Source organism: Macrobrachium nipponense, chromosome 28 (genome assembly GCF_015104395.2).
Source record: "Macrobrachium nipponense isolate FS-2020 chromosome 28, ASM1510439v2, whole genome shotgun sequence".
NCBI classification, from domain to species: domain Eukaryota; kingdom Metazoa; phylum Arthropoda; class Malacostraca; order Decapoda; family Palaemonidae; genus Macrobrachium; species Macrobrachium nipponense.
In genome coordinates, this window is record NC_087217.1 from 10,525,295 (window position 1) to 10,544,153 (window position 18,859).

Genomic DNA, 18,859 nt, shown 5'->3' on the forward strand with positions numbered 1-18,859 from the left:
GCATCAAGAGCCTAGTAGGCGCCAAGAGCCTGGTAGGCGGCAACGGAAGTTTTCTCCTCCGTTAGAGCACTCCCGATTGGATAGGCGCTCAGAGCCTTGTAAGCGCCGCGCTTCTGACAGGGATTCATCTGTGGATGTTTTCTCTCCCCGTGGCAGGCGTCAAGAGCCTGGCAGGCGTATTGAGGATGGCAGGCGCCAAGAGCCTAGCAGGCGCAGAGAGCCTGATAGGCGCTCTCCCTTATCCAGACGCTCTTCTGTGGAGTTAGAATCTGTTTCCGACAGACGGGCCTCCACTTGTAGGCGCTCTCCTAGTAGGCGCTCCCCAATGTAGGCGCTCTCCTAGCAGGCGCTCACCAAGTAGGCTCTCTCCTGGGAGCGCTCTCAAAGTAGGCGCTCTCCTAGTAGGCGCTCTCCAACTAGGCGCTCTCCAGTAGGCTCTCTGTAGGCTCTCTCCTGGGAGGCGCTCTCCAAAGTAGGCGCTCTCCTGGTAGGCGCTCCCCGTGTAAGCGCTCTCCCGGTGGTTTTTTCTTCCAGTAGGCGCTCTCCGAACAGGCGCCTCTCCAAGGATTAGCTCTCCTCCAGGCAGTAGAGCTTCTAGACGTCATTCTTCGGAAGAATTTGTTGCTGATTCGGAGGAAGATTTGCCCAAGGATGCTTCGGTTTCTTCGTATAAGAGACTTACAGACCTCCTCTTGCAAGATTTTGGGGAGTCTCTTTCGGCCGTTGCTCCTCCGTCTCCTCCGTCCTTATTTCCTTTCAACGACCAATACGGCTAAGAAGTCTTCGGTCGTTAAGATGAAGCTACAGTGTCTATGAAGAAGGCTATGAAGAACTTTGACGACTGGTTGCTTTCAAAAGAAGAGAAGGGCAAGACAGTTTTTTTCTTTTCCCCCGTCCAAGCTGACGGGTAAGATGGGTTCTGGTACGAGTCCAGGAGAGCCCTTGGGTCTAACTCTTCCCTCTTCTGCAGACTCGGACTTCTCTTCGTTGGTCGATTCCGCACGTCGCTCGGCGCTGAATTCTGCGAAGACGACGTGGGGTATGAGCGAGTTGGATCACCTTCTGAAGGGAATGTTCCGAGTCTTAGAAGTTTTTAACTTTCTTGACTGGACCCTGGGAGTGTTGGCTAAGAGGAATCAAGAGCAAGACACTCTTTCGCCTGAAGACCTCCACGCAGTTCTGTCTTGCATGGACAAGGCAGTGAGAGACGGTTCCGGGGAAATTGCTTCACTTTTTGGTGCAGGAGTGGTAAAGAAGAGGGCCGTTTTCTGCTCTTTTCTTACCAAGGCGGTTTCTCACGCACAGAGAGCTTCCTTGCTGTATTCGCAACTTTCCCCGCAACTCTTCCCCAAGAAGACTATTAACGATATCTCCAGCTCGTTATCAGCAAAAGCGACGCAGGATATTGCTAGCTCGCTCGGCTAGAATTCCGAAACCTTCGTTTCAGCAGAAAGACGAAGAAAGAGGCTCAAAGTAGGCAAGAACCCTTTCGAGGAGGACCTTCGTCTCGCTCTTCTTCCTCCAGAGGTTCGAGACCACCTAGAAGAGGAAGGACCTTCTCCCCGGTCTATTAGGGCCAAGAAATAGTTCGGGTGTCCTCCAGACAACTGTGGGTGCCAGACTTCTGAACTTTGCAGATGTCTGGGCACGAAAGGGGGCGGACAACTGGTCCCTCGCGATCATCAAGAGGAGGGATACCTCATTCCCTTTATTCGAGACCACCCTTGACCACCACTCCAAGGGCACTGGTGGCCAAATACAAAGACCCACTGATGAATCAAGCCCTCGCTCTAGCGGTAGAGCTGATGTTAGAGAAAGAGGCAATAGAGATGGTTCAGGACCCTCTTTCAGCGGGGTTCTACAACCGTTTGTTCCTAGTTCCCAAGAACTCAGGAGGATGGAGACCGTTCTGGACGTAAGCGCCCTGAATGTCTTTGTGAAGAAGAGGAAGTTCGCTATGGAGACGACGTCATCAGTCTTAGCAGCTCTTCGTCCCGGGGACTGGATGGTGTCACTGGACCTTCAGGACGCTTTACTTCCATGTGCCGATCCATCCTTCTTCTCGCAAATATCTCAGATTCATGTGGGGAGGGAACGTTTTTCAGTTCAGGGCCCTATGCTTCGGCCTTTCCACGGCCCCCCAAGTATTCACAGGACTAACTGATGAAGAACGTTGCCCAGTGGCTTCATCTCGAGGGAGTGAGGATTTCCCTCTACTTGGACGATTGGCTTATCAGGGCCAAATCCAAGGAGAAATGTCTGGAGGACTTACGAGTGACGTTGGATCTAGCAGCTTCTCTGGGTTTGCTAGTGAATTTCGAGAAGTCACAGCTAATCCCCAGTCAAGAGCGTATCTATCTGGGGATTCTGATGGCTTCTCAGGTTTTTCGGGCGTATCCGTCCCCAGAGAGGATAAAACCCGAGGTTTGGAGAAGGTAGCAATCTTTCTAGAGAAAGATGTATGCACAGCGAGGGAGTGGATGAGTCTGTTGGGGACACTCTCCTCTCTGGAGCAATTCGTTTCTCTAGGAAGGTTGCACCTCAGACCCCTACAGTTCTTTCCTGACGAGGAAAAAACTGGGTATCGGAAATATCAAGGTCTGGACTTTGCGTTCAAGATTTCGCAAGAGATAAAGGAGGATCTACGTTGGTGGCTAGACCCTCTATTGTTCAAGGAAGGCCTTTCCTTGCAGGTTCGGAACCCCAACCTAGTATTGTATGCAGACGCTTCGGACAAAGGTTGGGGAGCTACTCTCGGGTCGAGAGAAGTGTCAGGCACCTGGATGGGGGATCAGGTGTCCTGGCACATCAACAAGAAGGAGCTAACAGCGATTTTGGTTAGCTCTCAAGACCTTCGAACCCCTCGTAAAAGGGAAATATGTTCAGATCAACTCCGACAACACTACAGCCCTGGCTTACATTCGAAAACAGGGGGGACTCACTCTTTCTCCCTGTACGAGACAGCGAGATCGCTCCTCTTGTGGTCAGAGGAAAGGAACATAAGGCTTCTCACCAGGTTCGTACAGGGAGAAAGAAATGTCAGAGCGGATCTGCTAAGCAGAAGGAATCAAGTCCTTCCCTCAGAGTGGACTCTGCACGCGGACGTATGCCAGGAGCTGTGGAGGACGTGGGGCAGGCCCCATCTCGATCTATTTGCGACCTCCAGGAATGCGCGGATAGATCTATACTGCTCCCCTATTGCAGACCCAAGAGCAGTGGCAATAGATGCATTCCTGATGGATTGGAGGAATCTGGATCTTACGCGTTCCCGCCTTTCAAGATTATAGGGAAACGTTAAGGAAATTCGCAGCGTCAGAGGGTAACAAGGATGACGTTGATAGCTCCGTTCTGGCCCAGCCCCGACGCTGGTTCACCAGAGGCGGTACTGGAATGGCTGTGGATGTCCTAAGATCCTACCTCTAAGAGTCGATCTGCTCAAACAGCCCCACTTCGACAGGTTTTCACAAAAACCTCCCCGCTCTCAGTCTGACTGGATTCAGACTATCAAGAGTCTCGTCAGAGCTAAGGGCTTTTCGGCAAAGTCTGCAAGGGCTATTGCCAATGCACGTAGACCTTCCACATCTAGAGTCTACCAGTCGAAGTGGGATGTTTTTCGACGCTGGGTGCAGGACTCATAAAGTTTCCTCCTCCAGTACCTCTGTGACGCAGATTGCAGATTTCCTTATCTTCCTGAGGGAAAAATGCGGGTTGGTTGTCTCCACCATCAAGGGATACAGGAGCATGCTTTCCTCAGTTTTTCGTCATAGAGGATTAAACATATCTGAGGACAAGGACCTCCATGATTTAATCAGATCGTTTGAAACGGTTAAAAGAACCTCCTCCTTAGTGCCTAGCTGGAATCTTGATGTCGTGCTGCTCTTCTGAGGTCCTCAAGGTTCGAACCTCCCCAGGCTGCTTCGTTCAGAGACCTTTCGATGAAGACTCTTTTTCTCTGTGCGTTAGCGTCAGCGAAGAGGGTCAGCGAGCTGCAGGCTCTAGAAGGTGAGGTAGGTTTCCAAGAGGCTCCGCGGTTTGCTCTTTTCTTCCGGCTTTCCTAGCCAAGAATGAAAACCCTTCTTCGCCGTGGCCCAGGAGCTTCGAAATCAAAGCTTATCCTCCTTAGTCGGGACAGAAGAGGAGAGATCTCTTTGCCCGGTGAGAAGCCTGAAATATTATCTTAGAGGAAGAAAAGACTTGCCGCTAATGAGAGCAATCTCTGGTGCTCTGTAAGGGACCCCAGTAGGCCCTTATCTAAAAATGCACTCTCATTCTTTATCAGGAATATTATTAGAGAAGCACACACTTCTTGCGATCAGCAACAGTTTAACCTTCTGAAAGTCAAGGCGCACGAAGTACGGGCCATCGCGACGTCTTTGGCTTTTCAAGAAGAATTTGTCATTACAAAACCTTATGAAGGCCACTTTTTGGAGGTGTGAATCAGTCTTCTCTAATCACTACCTAAGGACGTATCGATTACGTATGATAAGTGTTTTGGGCTAGGCCCTTACGTATCGGCGGATTCAGTGCTGGGGCAGGGAGCTGAAACACATCCTTTTTAATCCTTTTTCCCTGTTAGTTTTAAGTTTGAGTTTTTTGGTTGTACGAAGGAGGTTGCAGGAGGCAGCTCCTTCTTTCGTATACTAATGTTAGTATTTGGTTAGGTGATCGGTTGTGCTTGAGGCTCCTTGCAATTGGTAGTGATAGGCTCTGGCATGTAAGCGGGTTGATCCCCATTGACCAGATCCTGCTTGGATTCTGCCAAGTAAGTGGACTCAGTTCCCATTGGTAGACCCAAAGAGTTCTTCAGCCATAGGTCACGCCCTCGCTGAGACTCTTTAGGCAACGCACACTAATAGACAGTAGAACTATTCAAGTCCTTCCCTGCCGAAATCATGTAAGAACCAGAGGTTTTAATATTATGTATTCCTTTAACATGTGTTGTCCCCACTTTCTAAGTAAGTATGTGTCTCTTTCCCTCCACCAAGGGTGTCAATCAGCTAAGTATATATCTGGCAGGGAAGTTCATGTACAAAAATGATATTGTTAGTATACAATAAAGTTTTGTACATACTTACCTGCAGTATATACGATTGATGGCCCCTCCCTCAGGAGACAGGTGGAAGAAAATAACCTGACAGGAAAGGGGACTGGTTCTTACACCCGCCTCAGCGGCGGGTAAGGTAGATCACCTGACCTACCTGTAGCGTGTGCCGCGAGTTTTTGAATTTTCTGTCGTGACGTCAGAGACCTAAGCTAAGTATATATCTGCCAGGTAAGTATGTACAAAACTTTATTGTATACTAACAATATCATTTTCTTTCTTTTGATGTCTCAATATAGTATACATAATTTAGACATTTTCCAATTCATTTCATTACTACCTTTCTACTTCTTCATCCCCTTGAATTTTGGCTCTGTATATTTGTAATGCTAAGAACATGAAGTTTAGTACAGCATATTCCCAAAATCCCAGAAACTTCTTGTCAGTGAATAGCAAAGAGTTAATTGCTTCATCACTAATAATAAATTGTTTTCTTTGTAGTGATGGGTTTAAAATGTTTTACTCATTCTAGTCCCTATTTTCCATGAAAAAAGTGAATGTAGATGAGCATAAAAAATATTTTTACTTTGCATTTTTTCCTTATGTAGTAAAATGTGAAATGTAATTTCTTGATTGTTATCTGTTTAATTAGATGTAAAGATATTTTTTTCAATGTTCTAATCTTGTCCACCTGTTATAAAATTCTGATTTTTTCCCAAGTCTTCGTGTACTTTCCCTTTCTCCATGATTTTCTGAGCCACTAGATTGTTGTCCAACTAATTCCACTAACTTTTTCATAACAGTTTATCACCCCGTACTGATACCCTTTGGGATCTCTTTCCCTCCTTTGGGTACTGCATCTCTCTCTCTCTTGTAATCTGATTTACATAATACGTAACTCCAGCAATTAGATGAACAGCAAACATACTCTGTATTGAATGTGAGTGCTTAGTTATTTTATACATTATATGAATTAACTTACCTTAAACCCATTGAAAAGTTATTAGTCTTTTCAAAGAAAGGGTACTTCTGCAATTACCTTTTTAGTTTCATTTCACATTGTAAGAAAAAAGGAATGAATAAGATGCAACATATAAATAGAATATATTTGATACACTACTATACAAGAAAAATCTGCTACACAACTTTCTTCCTATTTTTCCAACCAAGTGATTTCAGAGAACTTATCTGCACCAACAGAATTAGCCCTAATTTTGGCCTCCTCTGCACTTAATAGTTCTTCATATGATGGTTCAGTGGAATTGCCATCTTCATCAAGTTTTCCATTTTTGAAATCTTCAGCAATTTTTTTACTATAAACAGCATAAAACAGGTCTTGTGGCGTGAATTCACTTTGCACAACCTCTGGGACCCGGTAGGATACATAAGGTTTGAGCTGCAAAATAAATGATGTGAAAATATTAGCTTACTAACAACATACAGAGTAGAGAAATTTAATACAATCCTTCAATTTAACTGTCCTAATTTCAACCAGAAGCGAATGGCAAATCTTAGTAAAAACCTCCTAGAACTTTTGTAAAATTCAACTTTTCATTGGAACCTAATTAATTTGCATATGTAAATTTTTCACAGACATGTGAAATTTGTGAAATCCTCAAGAAACCCTGCAGAAGTATTCATGTTTAATTTCTTAAATAATACATGTCTTCATGCTTTTAAGTGTAAAATCTAAATGAAGAATTTATTATTTTTATAATTGTCCATGCATAAATATGATACAAAGATAATCACTTTTCAAAGATGATACCGCTGCATAAAGCATTTGTTTAATTTTTGAAATATTTTGTAAGTTTTCATGCTTTAAAGTGGAAAATCGGTTCGGAAAATTTTAGTTTTTTATATTTTTACATCAATCATTCTGGCCACTGCTGTAGACCACAAGTCAAGCCAAGAGACAGTCTGAAGGCAGAAAAGGCAGTCAACTCCAAAGAAGCAGCTTCTTGAAAGGTAAGGGAAGGACCCTCTGCTCTAACCTTATCCACAGTCGGCCCCGGCTTCACATGGACATCAGAGTTGACCTTTCTATCCAGAAGAGGCATGAGAGGAGTTGCATATCTTCCATGGTGAGGAAAGGGGGAGGGGGGAGGCTTGAATGACCTGCTGGAATGAAGAGAGTTATCCCAGTCCAAAATAAAGGAATTTACATGACTGGAGCAAGGCAACTCAAAAGATGTTTTCGAATCCTTCCTCGGTCCCAGCAGGGCTTCTTTAAGTACCTGTCGGGGCAATCGCAGGAGCCACAGTCATTTTTAGAAAGATACTGAACTCACGAACGAGATCAATAACCTCTGCATAAGAAGAAAAAGAAAATCTTGATTCCCCAAATCCTCCGCTTCCTGGACACGAGGATCTCTCTCTGCCTCCTCCAAAGGATCTGCAAGGTGCAAGGTTCAGTACTGGAACACACAATTTATCAGACTAACACTTTTGTTAGCCCGAACACCTGAAGTGGAGGGAAGAGAGAAAGGTCTTGATTACTGGCTTGAGACACAGAAGACCCCTTCACACAAACGGAAGTGAATCATTTCACTCCCTAAAGTCACCTCTGTGGACAGGGGAAGACAAATGTTGGCTGTGGTCTCTCCTAAGAAAATCACGATGTGGAACTTGTCGGGGTGAAGAACGGAGAGTCAGGTGGTCGTATCTATCTCCATGGCTGTGCCTAGCCAAACGTCCATCTCTATCTTTCTCTAATTCACATTTCCATGGCCGTGAGAATCAGGGGAGGAATCACAATACTATCTTCTAGATGAGTGTGACCTAAAGCAAAGGCAAGACGAACGTCTGGAAGGCCTAGTACTAACTGGACTTCTAGAGGGACGGACTTGGACATGAACTGAAAACATCTCTGACAGCAGAACTAGAAGGAGAATCGACAACTTGGGATTCTTGATCGGAGTCTTGTCGTCCTTCCTCCAAACTTGCACAGGACGAATAGGAGATGAGGGAACTACGGTAGAGTTCCTCTCAGACGAAATACTTGAAGGTGAGAGGCTGACGAACGAGACATATCACCAACGGGAACACGTACGTGAGCAGGAGTCGTGGCTATGGCCCAAGGCAGAAAAGTCATGGCTGTGGGCCACAGCGGAAGAGTCATGGCCGTGGACCATGGTGGGAAAGTCAAGGCTGTGGTTCAAAAGCAAGAGGAGAATACATAAAAGTGCTGGAGTCACAGCTGTGATCTGAAGGTGAAGAAGAGATGGTCTTGCATTTCTTGGAGATAGGATTAGCAACAAAGTCCAACCCTCCAACATCTGACAGGGGAACAAAGAGGAGCAGACGATGAGGCGAAGGAGCAACAGCAGATGGCGTCACAGCAGAACCCCGCTATGATGTCACAGGAGCAGACGAACTCTGTACAAGAGGTATTGGTTTTGCTGTAGGCTGAATGAGAGGCAACCCAAAAAGATGCACTGATGTGTAGTTGGTACCAATGGCATCACGCTAGATGGCATAGCGCAAAACCCAGCAAAGTGGAAGCCGGGATGTGAGAAGACATGAAATGGGATAAAAGACTATTTAATGTTGGTACCTTGACAAGGGAGAAGCAGAACAATGAGGGAACTGAGAAGCATCTATTGAAGGAGGAGAAAATCCTTCCCAAGATGGCATCTCTTGACTCTTTTTTGTGCTGCTGCTTCCTTTGACAAGTCTCCTCCATTGCTCAGGAGACCAAGAACGACATTCAGAACAATGGTTAGTCATGTTACAAACAATTGATCTGCACCTACTACAAACTGACTGGGGATCATTATCAAGGGAAGCAAGGAAATATGAACAAGTGTGGCCTTCAACACTGGGACATTATCTTTGAGGCTTATAACAACTTTTAGCTGGGTTTTGGGATTTCATTATAAAATCCAAAACACACACACACACAAATGCACTATACCCAAAAACACAATCAAGAAAACAAGGGCAAAGGTAAACGCCCGTTTTAGGGAGGAGAGAACGAAAGAGAGGTCCTCTCTGAAAGGCAGCAGAAGAAAAACTGATACGTCACAAGGATGAAGTTGGGTGCTGGCTTCCCTCTACCTCATCTCTGTGACAGATTCCAAATCCCATCAATTCCTTGCATAAACAATTCTTATTGTTTTTTATCAGTTTCCAGCTAGCATAAGAAGATTTATCCTAATGTTAAGACTGCAGGTTTGTTATTTATGAAAAATACAAATTTAAAATTTGTAATTTTAAATGAAATTACAGCAACTTTAATTTCATTTAAAGGCTGGCTTAATTACTTTGGGAGCATTAGGGTCATATTTAGTGTTTAAACTCAAGAAATAAGCCTTTAGTATTTGCATTTTTAGTGACCGTATCAACTATACGCAAATCCTTGTCTTACATGAGGAGTTCTGGAACAGAACTTCACTTAAGCTTGAGGTATTACATCATTATATATACTATGTTGACAATATAAAACTTCAGGCCAGGCATTCAAGATTTGATGATAATAAGATGGGCTACTTGATTTAGTAAATAATGAAGATAAATTTTAAAGTTATTCTCGGTGCCTTCTGCCTGATGGCTTTATCACTGAAAAAAGAAAGAAGTGAAATATACAGATTGAAAATATAAACTACAAAAAAACTAATAAAGATGAAATTAGTTGCATCATAGGCTGATAAACAAAGGAAAAGCACTACTTTTATGAGCTCTCCTACTCAGACTGTTGTTTAGTAGTATTTTAACAAAATAGTTTGGTACAAACATTTAAACAGCCTCTAGTTCTGCCATCTATTTGAATTGAATTGGACTGAATAAAGAATTTAGGCCAAAGGCCAAACACTGGGCCCTATGAGGTCATTCAGCGCTGAAATGGAAATTGACTGAAAAAGTTTTGAAAGGTGTAACAGGAGGAAAACCTCGCAGTTGCAATATTAATCAATTGTTAGGAAAGGGTGGAAAGATGGAAGAAAGAAAATATGAAAGGAGGTACAATAAAAGAAACCAAAGGGGCTGCAAAGAACCCTAAGTAATGCCTGTAGTGCACTGCACAAGGTGCACTGAAAGCACTATTCCCCTATGGGAATGCCATCCATTTGAAGCTTTCCTTTGGCAAGGAAGGCATCAGATGCTAAAGTGAAAGGCCCAAAAGTCTTGTAGCTATTGTCAGGTAAAGAATCCTCTGCAACTGCTTCTTGTTTCAGTTGTGAATATGCCAAAGGATGAAACCCTGGCAGACTAATTCCATACTTTTAAAATCCTCCCCCCTGCATCTTCCAAACTGCTCATTCACTGACTTCAAGGGAAAATTCTATGAAGAAAAGTCACTGTATGGTTTCAAATGAGACACCTTATGGGTGGCTAGAGTAGCAGAGTACAAGGGCATCACAAGTCTGGCCTGGGATAGGTAGTATCATTCTTATTAATATGATATGATTACTATTATTCAAAAGATAAACCCATATCATATGGAATAAGCCTACAGGGTCCACTTGACTTGAAATCCAAGCTTCCAAAGAATATGGCATTCATTTGAAAGGAATTACAGAAGATAATTGGAAATACAGAAAGAGGAAAAATACAAAAGTATAAGGTGAATGGTTGTTGGGTAGTAAAGCATTACATCTTTGCTTGGCTTACTTTTGAGGTTCTACTTGCACAACATCCTCAGGGAGATTGTTCCACAGTCCTAGAGGGCATAGTGAGTAACAGAGACAACAAAAGGCATAAAAAAGGTACATTTTCCTAAAGAACATGCTCTTTCCTGAAGCAGGCTGCAAGCAAAGGCCTTTCTCTTCAACATATGTTTGTTGAGACATGTTCATAATCAACTTAATTCATCTGTAGAACATCAATGGTGCTAGTACACCTCGTGTACAATAAGAGGAAAAATATTCTTAAGTGGTTACCTGGAAGCCATCGAGGTCAGGCACTATAATTTCAGGGACCATTTCAGGAACAAAAACAAATTTTTTGCCTTCTGTCAAGCCAGTTGGTCGGACACCTCGTTCTGAAATAGTGAGAATGAAAAATGTTTTATTACATGTCAATGCAGCTAAGATTTAATTAAAATACCCTCCCACTAATGTAGTATACATAATCATAACACTGGAGAAAAAACGCCTTTTTATGAAAGCAAGGCTTGTATCCCCACTGGGAACAATGGTATTTTCATGATGAGCATCTGAAAATTTTATCCCCATATCACTATCTTGTACAATTAGGCTAATGATCCAATACAATAAATTTTACTTAAAGCTGCTGTTGGTTAGGCATCCCTATCCTGTTTTTCCATATACCATGGGCTGCCCCCGTATTCGCGTTCATCAGATTCGAGGACTCGCACATTCGCGGATTTCTCGCTGGACCATATCTACCCATTATTCACAGGAAATTCACCTGTTTATTCTATGAGAAATATCCAGAAATTCCTTGTTTTTTTATTCTCATCATAAAATGGACTTTTTCTGGTAAAAATATTAAAAAAAAAACAGGTACTATAAAAATTTTTTGTGGTGTTTTCCTGAGTTTTACCTACCAAAATAGGCTATTTTCAGTGTTTATAAAGGGGTTCCAACTATTTGCAGGGGGGGGGGGGGGGGGGGGGGGTCTGGTACTGGTACATCCAAATATGGGAGGGGGACCACTGTATAGTAGGTCACTATCTGCCTACAAAGTAAAATTTTCACATAGCTTAACTGAAAACAAGTAATAGAGAATAAATTAACTGAAGCCTACAGCAAGTTACATACTACCTTAAAAGATGGTCTAAACCGGGGTTCTTAACAGGGTGTATCCATACCCCTTGAGGGTATAAGAACCACATGCTGGGGGTGGGGGGGAGGGGTATGGGACTTATCTCTGGATATTTGTATAAGCTATACATATTTGTAAAAGGAGGTAGTGATTATCTTCTAATCAAAAAGAGGGTTTAACTTTATTTTCCTCGAAACAACACAGCTCGAATTGCAAATGAAATTATTCAATAATTGTCAATGAAATTATGCAAATGTCTTGTTACAATTTATGAGGATATTTTGCACTCTTTCTATTTATCTAGCCATATCTTTAAGTCCAAATATCCTAATGCGATTTACCATGGATGGTGTACTGGAGAGTAGGATCAAACCAAAATACTAGGATTGCTCCTAAGGGATAAACTCGGTCACTTCCAACGAAGTACAATTGGCTGAGTAGGAGGAACCAACGCCTTAAACGATATGAGGTTTAGAAATAACTACAGTGGTCCCCCCGTATTCGCGGGGGATGCGTACCAGACCCCCCCGTGAATAGTTAGAACCCGCAAATGTTTGGAACCCCTATGAAAATGCTAAAAACAGCCTATTTTGTTAGTTAAAACTCAAGAAAAACCACTAAAAATTTTCATACTTGGTTTTTTTAATAGTTTTATCACAAAAAGTGCATTTTATGATGAAATTCATCAAAAAAACCAGGAATTTGGGGATATTTCTCATAGAAAAATACCGCGAATTTTCCGCGAATAATGCGGGGAAACGTTCCCCAGAGAAATCCGCGAATGTGTGAGTGCGCGAATCTGGAGAACGCGAATAGGGGGGGTCCACTGTGGTAGTACTACCTATACTACTAGCCTGATACTAGGTAGTGACAGCTAAGCCTAGTACCTATAGGGTAAACAACCGACTGGACTGGCCAACCCACTGACTACCGCGTTTGTGGCCACCCACCGAAAAATTACTTTAACACGTCCTGACACCGGAGATGGTCATCAGTCATGAGTTGTTGGTGGTGAGAGGAACAGCTCGAGACTACTCTACTTTTGAAGTAAGTATTTTCTCCAAAGCTAGAAATTAAGGCCATATTTTAAGATTAAACAGAGGGTAATGAAAAGTGTGACCAAACGCAGAGCACACTACCCCATGACCCTTTCGAAATTTTTACTTACAACTGAAAATGTTTAGAAGATTGATGCCATCTCGATGTTTGCGGAGTTGCTTGTGTCAACAAACTTCCCATTTCCTGTGCTAAATCTGCACACCACTTGTACCCATAGACGCTGGGGCACTTTCATCACAACAATCGTAAAAACCGACTTCCAACCACTACTTATCCAAGGGAACTACGATTTTATTATAAGAAGAAGATGCACTAGATAATTATTTAAATAAATAGTTAAACAGCAGTATAAGGTCATGAATTGCATAAATATTTTTACATATTCATGATTATTAATTAGAAAATATCGTTGTTGAAAAATTAAATAGATTCCTGACTCAAATATCAACAGATTTGCTTGTGAACAGTACCTCCGGCGTTCTTTGCGCTCTTCAATTGTTTATCTGTGTTGCCAACAGGTATGTGTTTACCCTCCAAACTGGCGTATAAGACTTACACAAAACCGGGGAAATAAGTGAAATTAGCGTTTTGTTCATGAAACTTACCTGTCAGATATATATATAGCTGTATTTTCTGAAGTCCGACAGAATTTTAAAAAACTTCCGACACATGCAGTGGTCGGCCAGTGGTTAGTACCCATTCCCGCCGCTGGGAGGCGGGTATCAAGGAACCATTCCCATTTTCTATTCATAATTTTTCTGTCGCCGGTGCTGGAAACACCTGTTTCCAGTACCTCCGTCTTAGATTTTGGAAACTTCATTGCCGCTAAGTATCCTAATTGTCTTTTAATTTATTTACTTGGATTTGTGGCTAGACATACGCTATCTTAAATTGATTTGAATTTGATTCATTTTTGCATAAGATATCTGAATCTAGTTAGGCTAGTTTCAGAGGGTGTTGTCTGCAAAGATAGGGTGTGGCTACCGAAAGCTTCGGTAGATCCGCACTTGGTATGCACGAGGGGTATGAGTCTTGCTTCTTTGTTGAGATTTGTCATGTAAGGAGTGTGAGACTTTGTCTAATTCCGTAAGGAAGACGTATGATTCGTATGTACGCAATTAATCCGTAAACATGTCTAATTCCGTAAGGAAAACGTATGATTCGTATGTACGCAATTAATCAGTAAACAAAAGTCAGGGTAGTGAACCTGCTAACCTTCCTGTAGACTTTTTTTTGCCTAACCCTGTAGTATGGCCTACGGGCTATGAATATGTCTGCGAGAGGTGATCGCTCTCCTTCATTGTTGTGAAGAGTGCTACTTCTGTTATTGTTTCTCATACCCTGTAATGTTGCCTTCGGGCCCTAAACAGTGTCCTGTAGAGGTTATTGCCCTTTCTCTAATACTCTTTCGATTCGTATCTTAGAATCGAAAGTGCTTGCTTTAGAGAGCAATAGCGAAGTGGCGAAGTGCAGTGACAGTTGCCCCTTGTGTAGTGGCAGGGTGAAAAACATCAATCGGCCTTATTTCGCCTCTAGGCCGGGGACCTCTGCCTTGACTCCCAGGACCCGGAGAGAGAGCATGTCGAAAGCCGAAGGAGGGTTACGAGGAACCCCCACCGATCTGGTGTGCCTTCGGCAGTTTCTGATGAAAATCCCCAGACTGCCTAAGTTGCGTGCACGTGGCACGAATCTGAAGGATTGCTTCTCGTCCTCCGAAGCGTCCTCCCCGCGCAGGGGTTGGAGCTTTCGGAAGGACTCGCTCCTCCTAGATAGAAGCTTTATAGAAGAGGACGCTTCACGTCCTATCTCTCTCGTTATGCGTTCCAGTTGAGAAGTAAGAAGGCGAACGTCGCCTGATCACGTGTACGTCTTTCCACCGAGAAATATGAAATAGAAGTCTTAGTAGCAGGACGCTTTTGAGAGCGGACGTCCGAGCTTTGTTACTGTGAGAAATAAGAAGGAAGGCGTTCCTCGCCAGTCGCCCCTCGTATTCTCACACGATCAACCCTTCTCCTGAGACTGTTTCGTGCAGTCGATTTCTCTCGAGATGTATCTCGCTTGTTTTGACGCCTGTCAGGAGCGTGACGCTTTTCTGCACGCTTCTTTTGACGCTCGGCTTGGACGGGACGTTCGGATGGACGCCAGGCGCGCGCGGGTGCACGCCAAGCGCGCACCAGTGACGCCGAGCGCACACCAGTGGATACCGAGCGCACTCCGCGCGCGCCGTGGACGCCGAGCGTGCTCGCTGCTCGCCAGTGGAGACGCCGAGCGCGTGCGCCAGCGCACGCCAGGTGTGTCGCCTGGCTGAACGTTTCTATTGAACTCTTCAAGCTCTTGTTTACGATTTGGGCCTCAAGAATTTTTACCTCTACCTTCGGTGATACCTTATACCTCACATGCAAAGAATGTGAAGTAAGCAGTGCTTCGGAGGAAGCTTAAAGTGAACAGACAACTTCGTCTTCGAAACCCAGCAAGACCTCGGGTTTCATGAATTCAAGAGGTCTCTGTCAATATTATATTGCTTTTCGCAAAGGTGGATGGAGTTAAGGAAAGCTCTAGGGAAGATCTCGTTTTCTCTACCGCAGTCAAGACTTTGCGATAAGGCAGTTACGGGTTAGGTAAAGGCTCGATGTCCTGCACGTCAGGACTCTCGGCAATGTTCAGTAGGATTCTTGCAAAGGTACTCATCAAAGGACGCTCTTCAGGAAAGCGCAAGATAGGACTTCTTTTGCCATACTGCAATAAATTTTAAGCTTTAGCAGGCTTTAGTTGTGATACGGAGAGGAAGCTGGTTGGAGAATTTCTTCCTCTTCCAGGATAATTTTGCAAGCTTTTTAGCCCATCTAAAGAAAGGGTTTTTCAGATGATAGGTTTTGTTAGTTTCTAGTCGGACTACGCTGCCGAATTGAACATCGTCGTTCTACCTGCCGTAAGCCTAGTCTCTTAACAGGATTCTTGCCCCTTCCTTCTTTGAGAACGGGAAATCGGAAAAATAAAATGAAACTCGACTTCCTGGATTATGTTTTGTCAATTCAGTGACTTTCCCCCATTGACAATATACTATCGTTTTTGTCAAGTAAGTGGGTATCCCCTCATTGACAAATATCTCTTTGTCCCGTAAATGGGTTAGTTCTCATTGACAAACATCTCATTAACTTGATATTGCGTAAGCGAATAAGCTCTTATTGACAAGATTCGGAAGAGCTCTCATTCGTCATTCGCAGACTCGTACAAGAAATAGACTTGTAGACTACGTCAATGAACGCTTATGTCCAATAACATAAGAAGCTTGAGCTGACTGCTTCGATTCTCTTAAGTTTTGTTCATGAAACTTGCCTGTCAGATATGTATGTAGCTGTATTTCCGAATTCAGCTATATATATATCTGCCAGGTAAGTATGAACAAACTTTATTGTATCATAACAATATCATTTTGCCTTGCGTTATTTTATTTCTGGTTGGTTCAAGTCATATACGCTTGCTGTAGTTACCTCTTCGGATGGCAACCGAGAGGTCTATTGTCTATTTTAAGGACATTTAATCGTTACTCCCTGCAGCCTTCCAGGAGTTTTCCGATTTATCTTTTACAGTTGTATGGTAGTGTTCTGACGACACAAACGCAGCTATATATTTAGCGTTTTCTGTTTCGCTTAAATATACCAGCTTGAGAGTCTATCTGCTCAAAAAAATAAAAAAAACGGACCTATTTCTTCGTAGAATAGGGTAGCTGGCAACCCAGACATAAAGTTAAGAGACGACATTCGTAAGCTGCTGGCTGCTGCTGTCACGCTGTGTCTGTCCTCCCTCCAGTCCAACCGAGCCACCAGTAACAGATCGTGCGCTGTCATGCTCAGTAGGTTACGTCTCTCTCTCTTGCGGGATTGACTGACTAACCGTATCTCTGTGCTGGTGGTTACGTCTCTCCTGCGGGATTGACTGACTAACTGTATCTCTGCCCTACAATCACGGACTTTAGCCTAAGATTGAAGGGATTTCTTACGTGAATGAATAAACGTTGCATTCGTTTTGCCTTACTATGTTCAACAGAGTTATCTCTTAATCCTTTCGGTGCTCGTTACCGCACGGTATAGAACTACGAGTCTACCGCAACATTGCACTTTTATATGCTCTCCTGCTTAGGCAAAGCGCAGCCTTATTAGGGAAGTAAGCATACTCGGGGAGGGAATGGATGAGCTTGCTGGGGACCATTTCCTTCCTGAAGAAGTTTGTTTCCCTGAATAGACTGCAATTAAGATCACAGTTTTTTCCTACCGGGAAACTGAAATATTATTCAAGATCTAGGAATGATTCTGAACATCTCTCAGTGCGTCTATCACCTGAGGTGATAGAAAGAAGGTGCCGGACATCTGGATAGGGTTTCAAATGTCCTGGATCTTAATCTGAAAGAAGTAAAGCGATTCGGTAGTCCCTCCAGTCCTCGAAACGAGTTTTTGGGAACCAGTGGTCCAGATCAACTCTGATATTCCACAGCTCTCTCATATCTTAAGAAGTATCTTCTCTCGGTCCCTGTTCGAGTTTACGAGAAAGAGCCTATTATAACAACAGGCGTAGAATGTAACGATCCTCTAGAGGTTCGTTACAGGATTGCAAAAGTCCGTACGAATCGTCTCGATCGGACGGCAGCAACTATTGACTTCCGAGTGGAATATTTATTTAGAAGTAAGTTGAGAGTTGTGGAGACTTTAGGGACGCCCTTTCATTCTTCTCTTCGATATGTTTGAGGACGAAGAGCTTCTTCTTCTCTGCTCCCTTATTCTCAATCCGGGATCGGTACCATTAAATGCCATCCTATGATATTGAAACGGGGATGGATGTTTAGTCTCTTTTTTCCCCTTTTTCAATCGTTTAGGAAATGTAATAAGAGGAATTTATGACGTCACAGGAGCGACAATGACGCTGATCGCCCATGTTGGCCTTCAGGATCCTGGATTCACAGAGGTCACATACTTCCTAGTTTCACTTTCCAAGACCTTTTCCGAGAGAGTCGGTCTACTCTTAACTCGAAAGGTACCTATAACCTCTCCACTCTGAGTCTGACTACGTTCAGGCTATCGAGATGTGACAGGAATAAGATTACCGTCTTCCATTTCCGTCTGAAGAATGGGATAAGCTGGCAGTCACAACTGTTAAAGAATACTACGCAAATAATGTTGTTGACGGCCTTTGGGCTCAGAGATTTGCGTCTGTCAAACAACAAAAGCCCTTCACGATCTTTGAGTTCTGTGGAATCTCGAATCTCGCTCACCATCTACTTTTTGTCTCACCTGTTTTCTCGGAGTCAGACACTCGTGCGAGATCAGGCGACATATAGTAGCCCTGAGTTTCTTGTTGACGAAGTCGGTTGCGTTTATACACCCCCGATGATCGTGTAACATGAGACCAGGTTGGACTGTCAGGCATTCTTGCTTCGGACTGAATCGCCTTTTTGCTCCTCGCTCCTTTCTCCTGGCACCAGAAGCTCGAGTCAGGAGTTGATTCGCTGACGACGTTGGTTGCGTTGATACACCCCCAAGGTTTGCTTAGATTGAATCGCCCAGGCAGTCCAGACACTCATCCTTCAGCGAAGAATAGTACTTATGGTCTTCAGGGTACAGCCTTGCTGTCCTTGATTCGTCTGACTGGTCAACTGGTCGGTCACCTGACTTTAGTACAGACGGACTGACTGTGCATGTCCATATCGAAGCTTTCAATATGGAACTTAGACGTAGTCTGAAGTTCTTGATGTCAAAGCATTCGAACCTCTCCTACCTGTTTAACTTCTTGCATGTGATCAGGAAGGCCTTCTTCTAACCACCCTAGATACGACAAAGAGGGTTAGTGAGATTTTAAGCCATCGTCACAGTTTTGGCTTTGGAGAACACAAGGCGGTGTGCTCTCTAAGCCTTCCGTTGTGGCCTAAGAATGGAAACCTGTTTTGTCCCTTGGGCCAGGAGCTTGGAAGCAAGGATGGCACAAGTTAGTGGCAGGAGCCAGAGAGAGTCCTGTGCCCTGTCGGGTCTCTCAAGTTTTATC

The 18,859-nt window shown here is 43.7% G+C and overlaps 1 protein-coding gene across 1 annotated transcript; it reads right to left on the reverse strand.

The window, feature by feature from the left end:
- Positions 1–6,133: 6,133 nt before the first annotated feature.
- LOC135201405 (large ribosomal subunit protein mL41-like) lies at positions 6,134–11,021 on the reverse strand (the record flags this gene model as incomplete). The annotated part of the gene is given in 2 exon segments (XM_064230300.1): positions 6,134–6,437; positions 10,921–11,021. Coding segments are annotated over 2 exon segments (344 nt in total), but the record flags the coding sequence as incomplete, so codon positions are not given.
- Between the last annotated feature and the right edge of the window lie 7,838 nt (positions 11,022–18,859).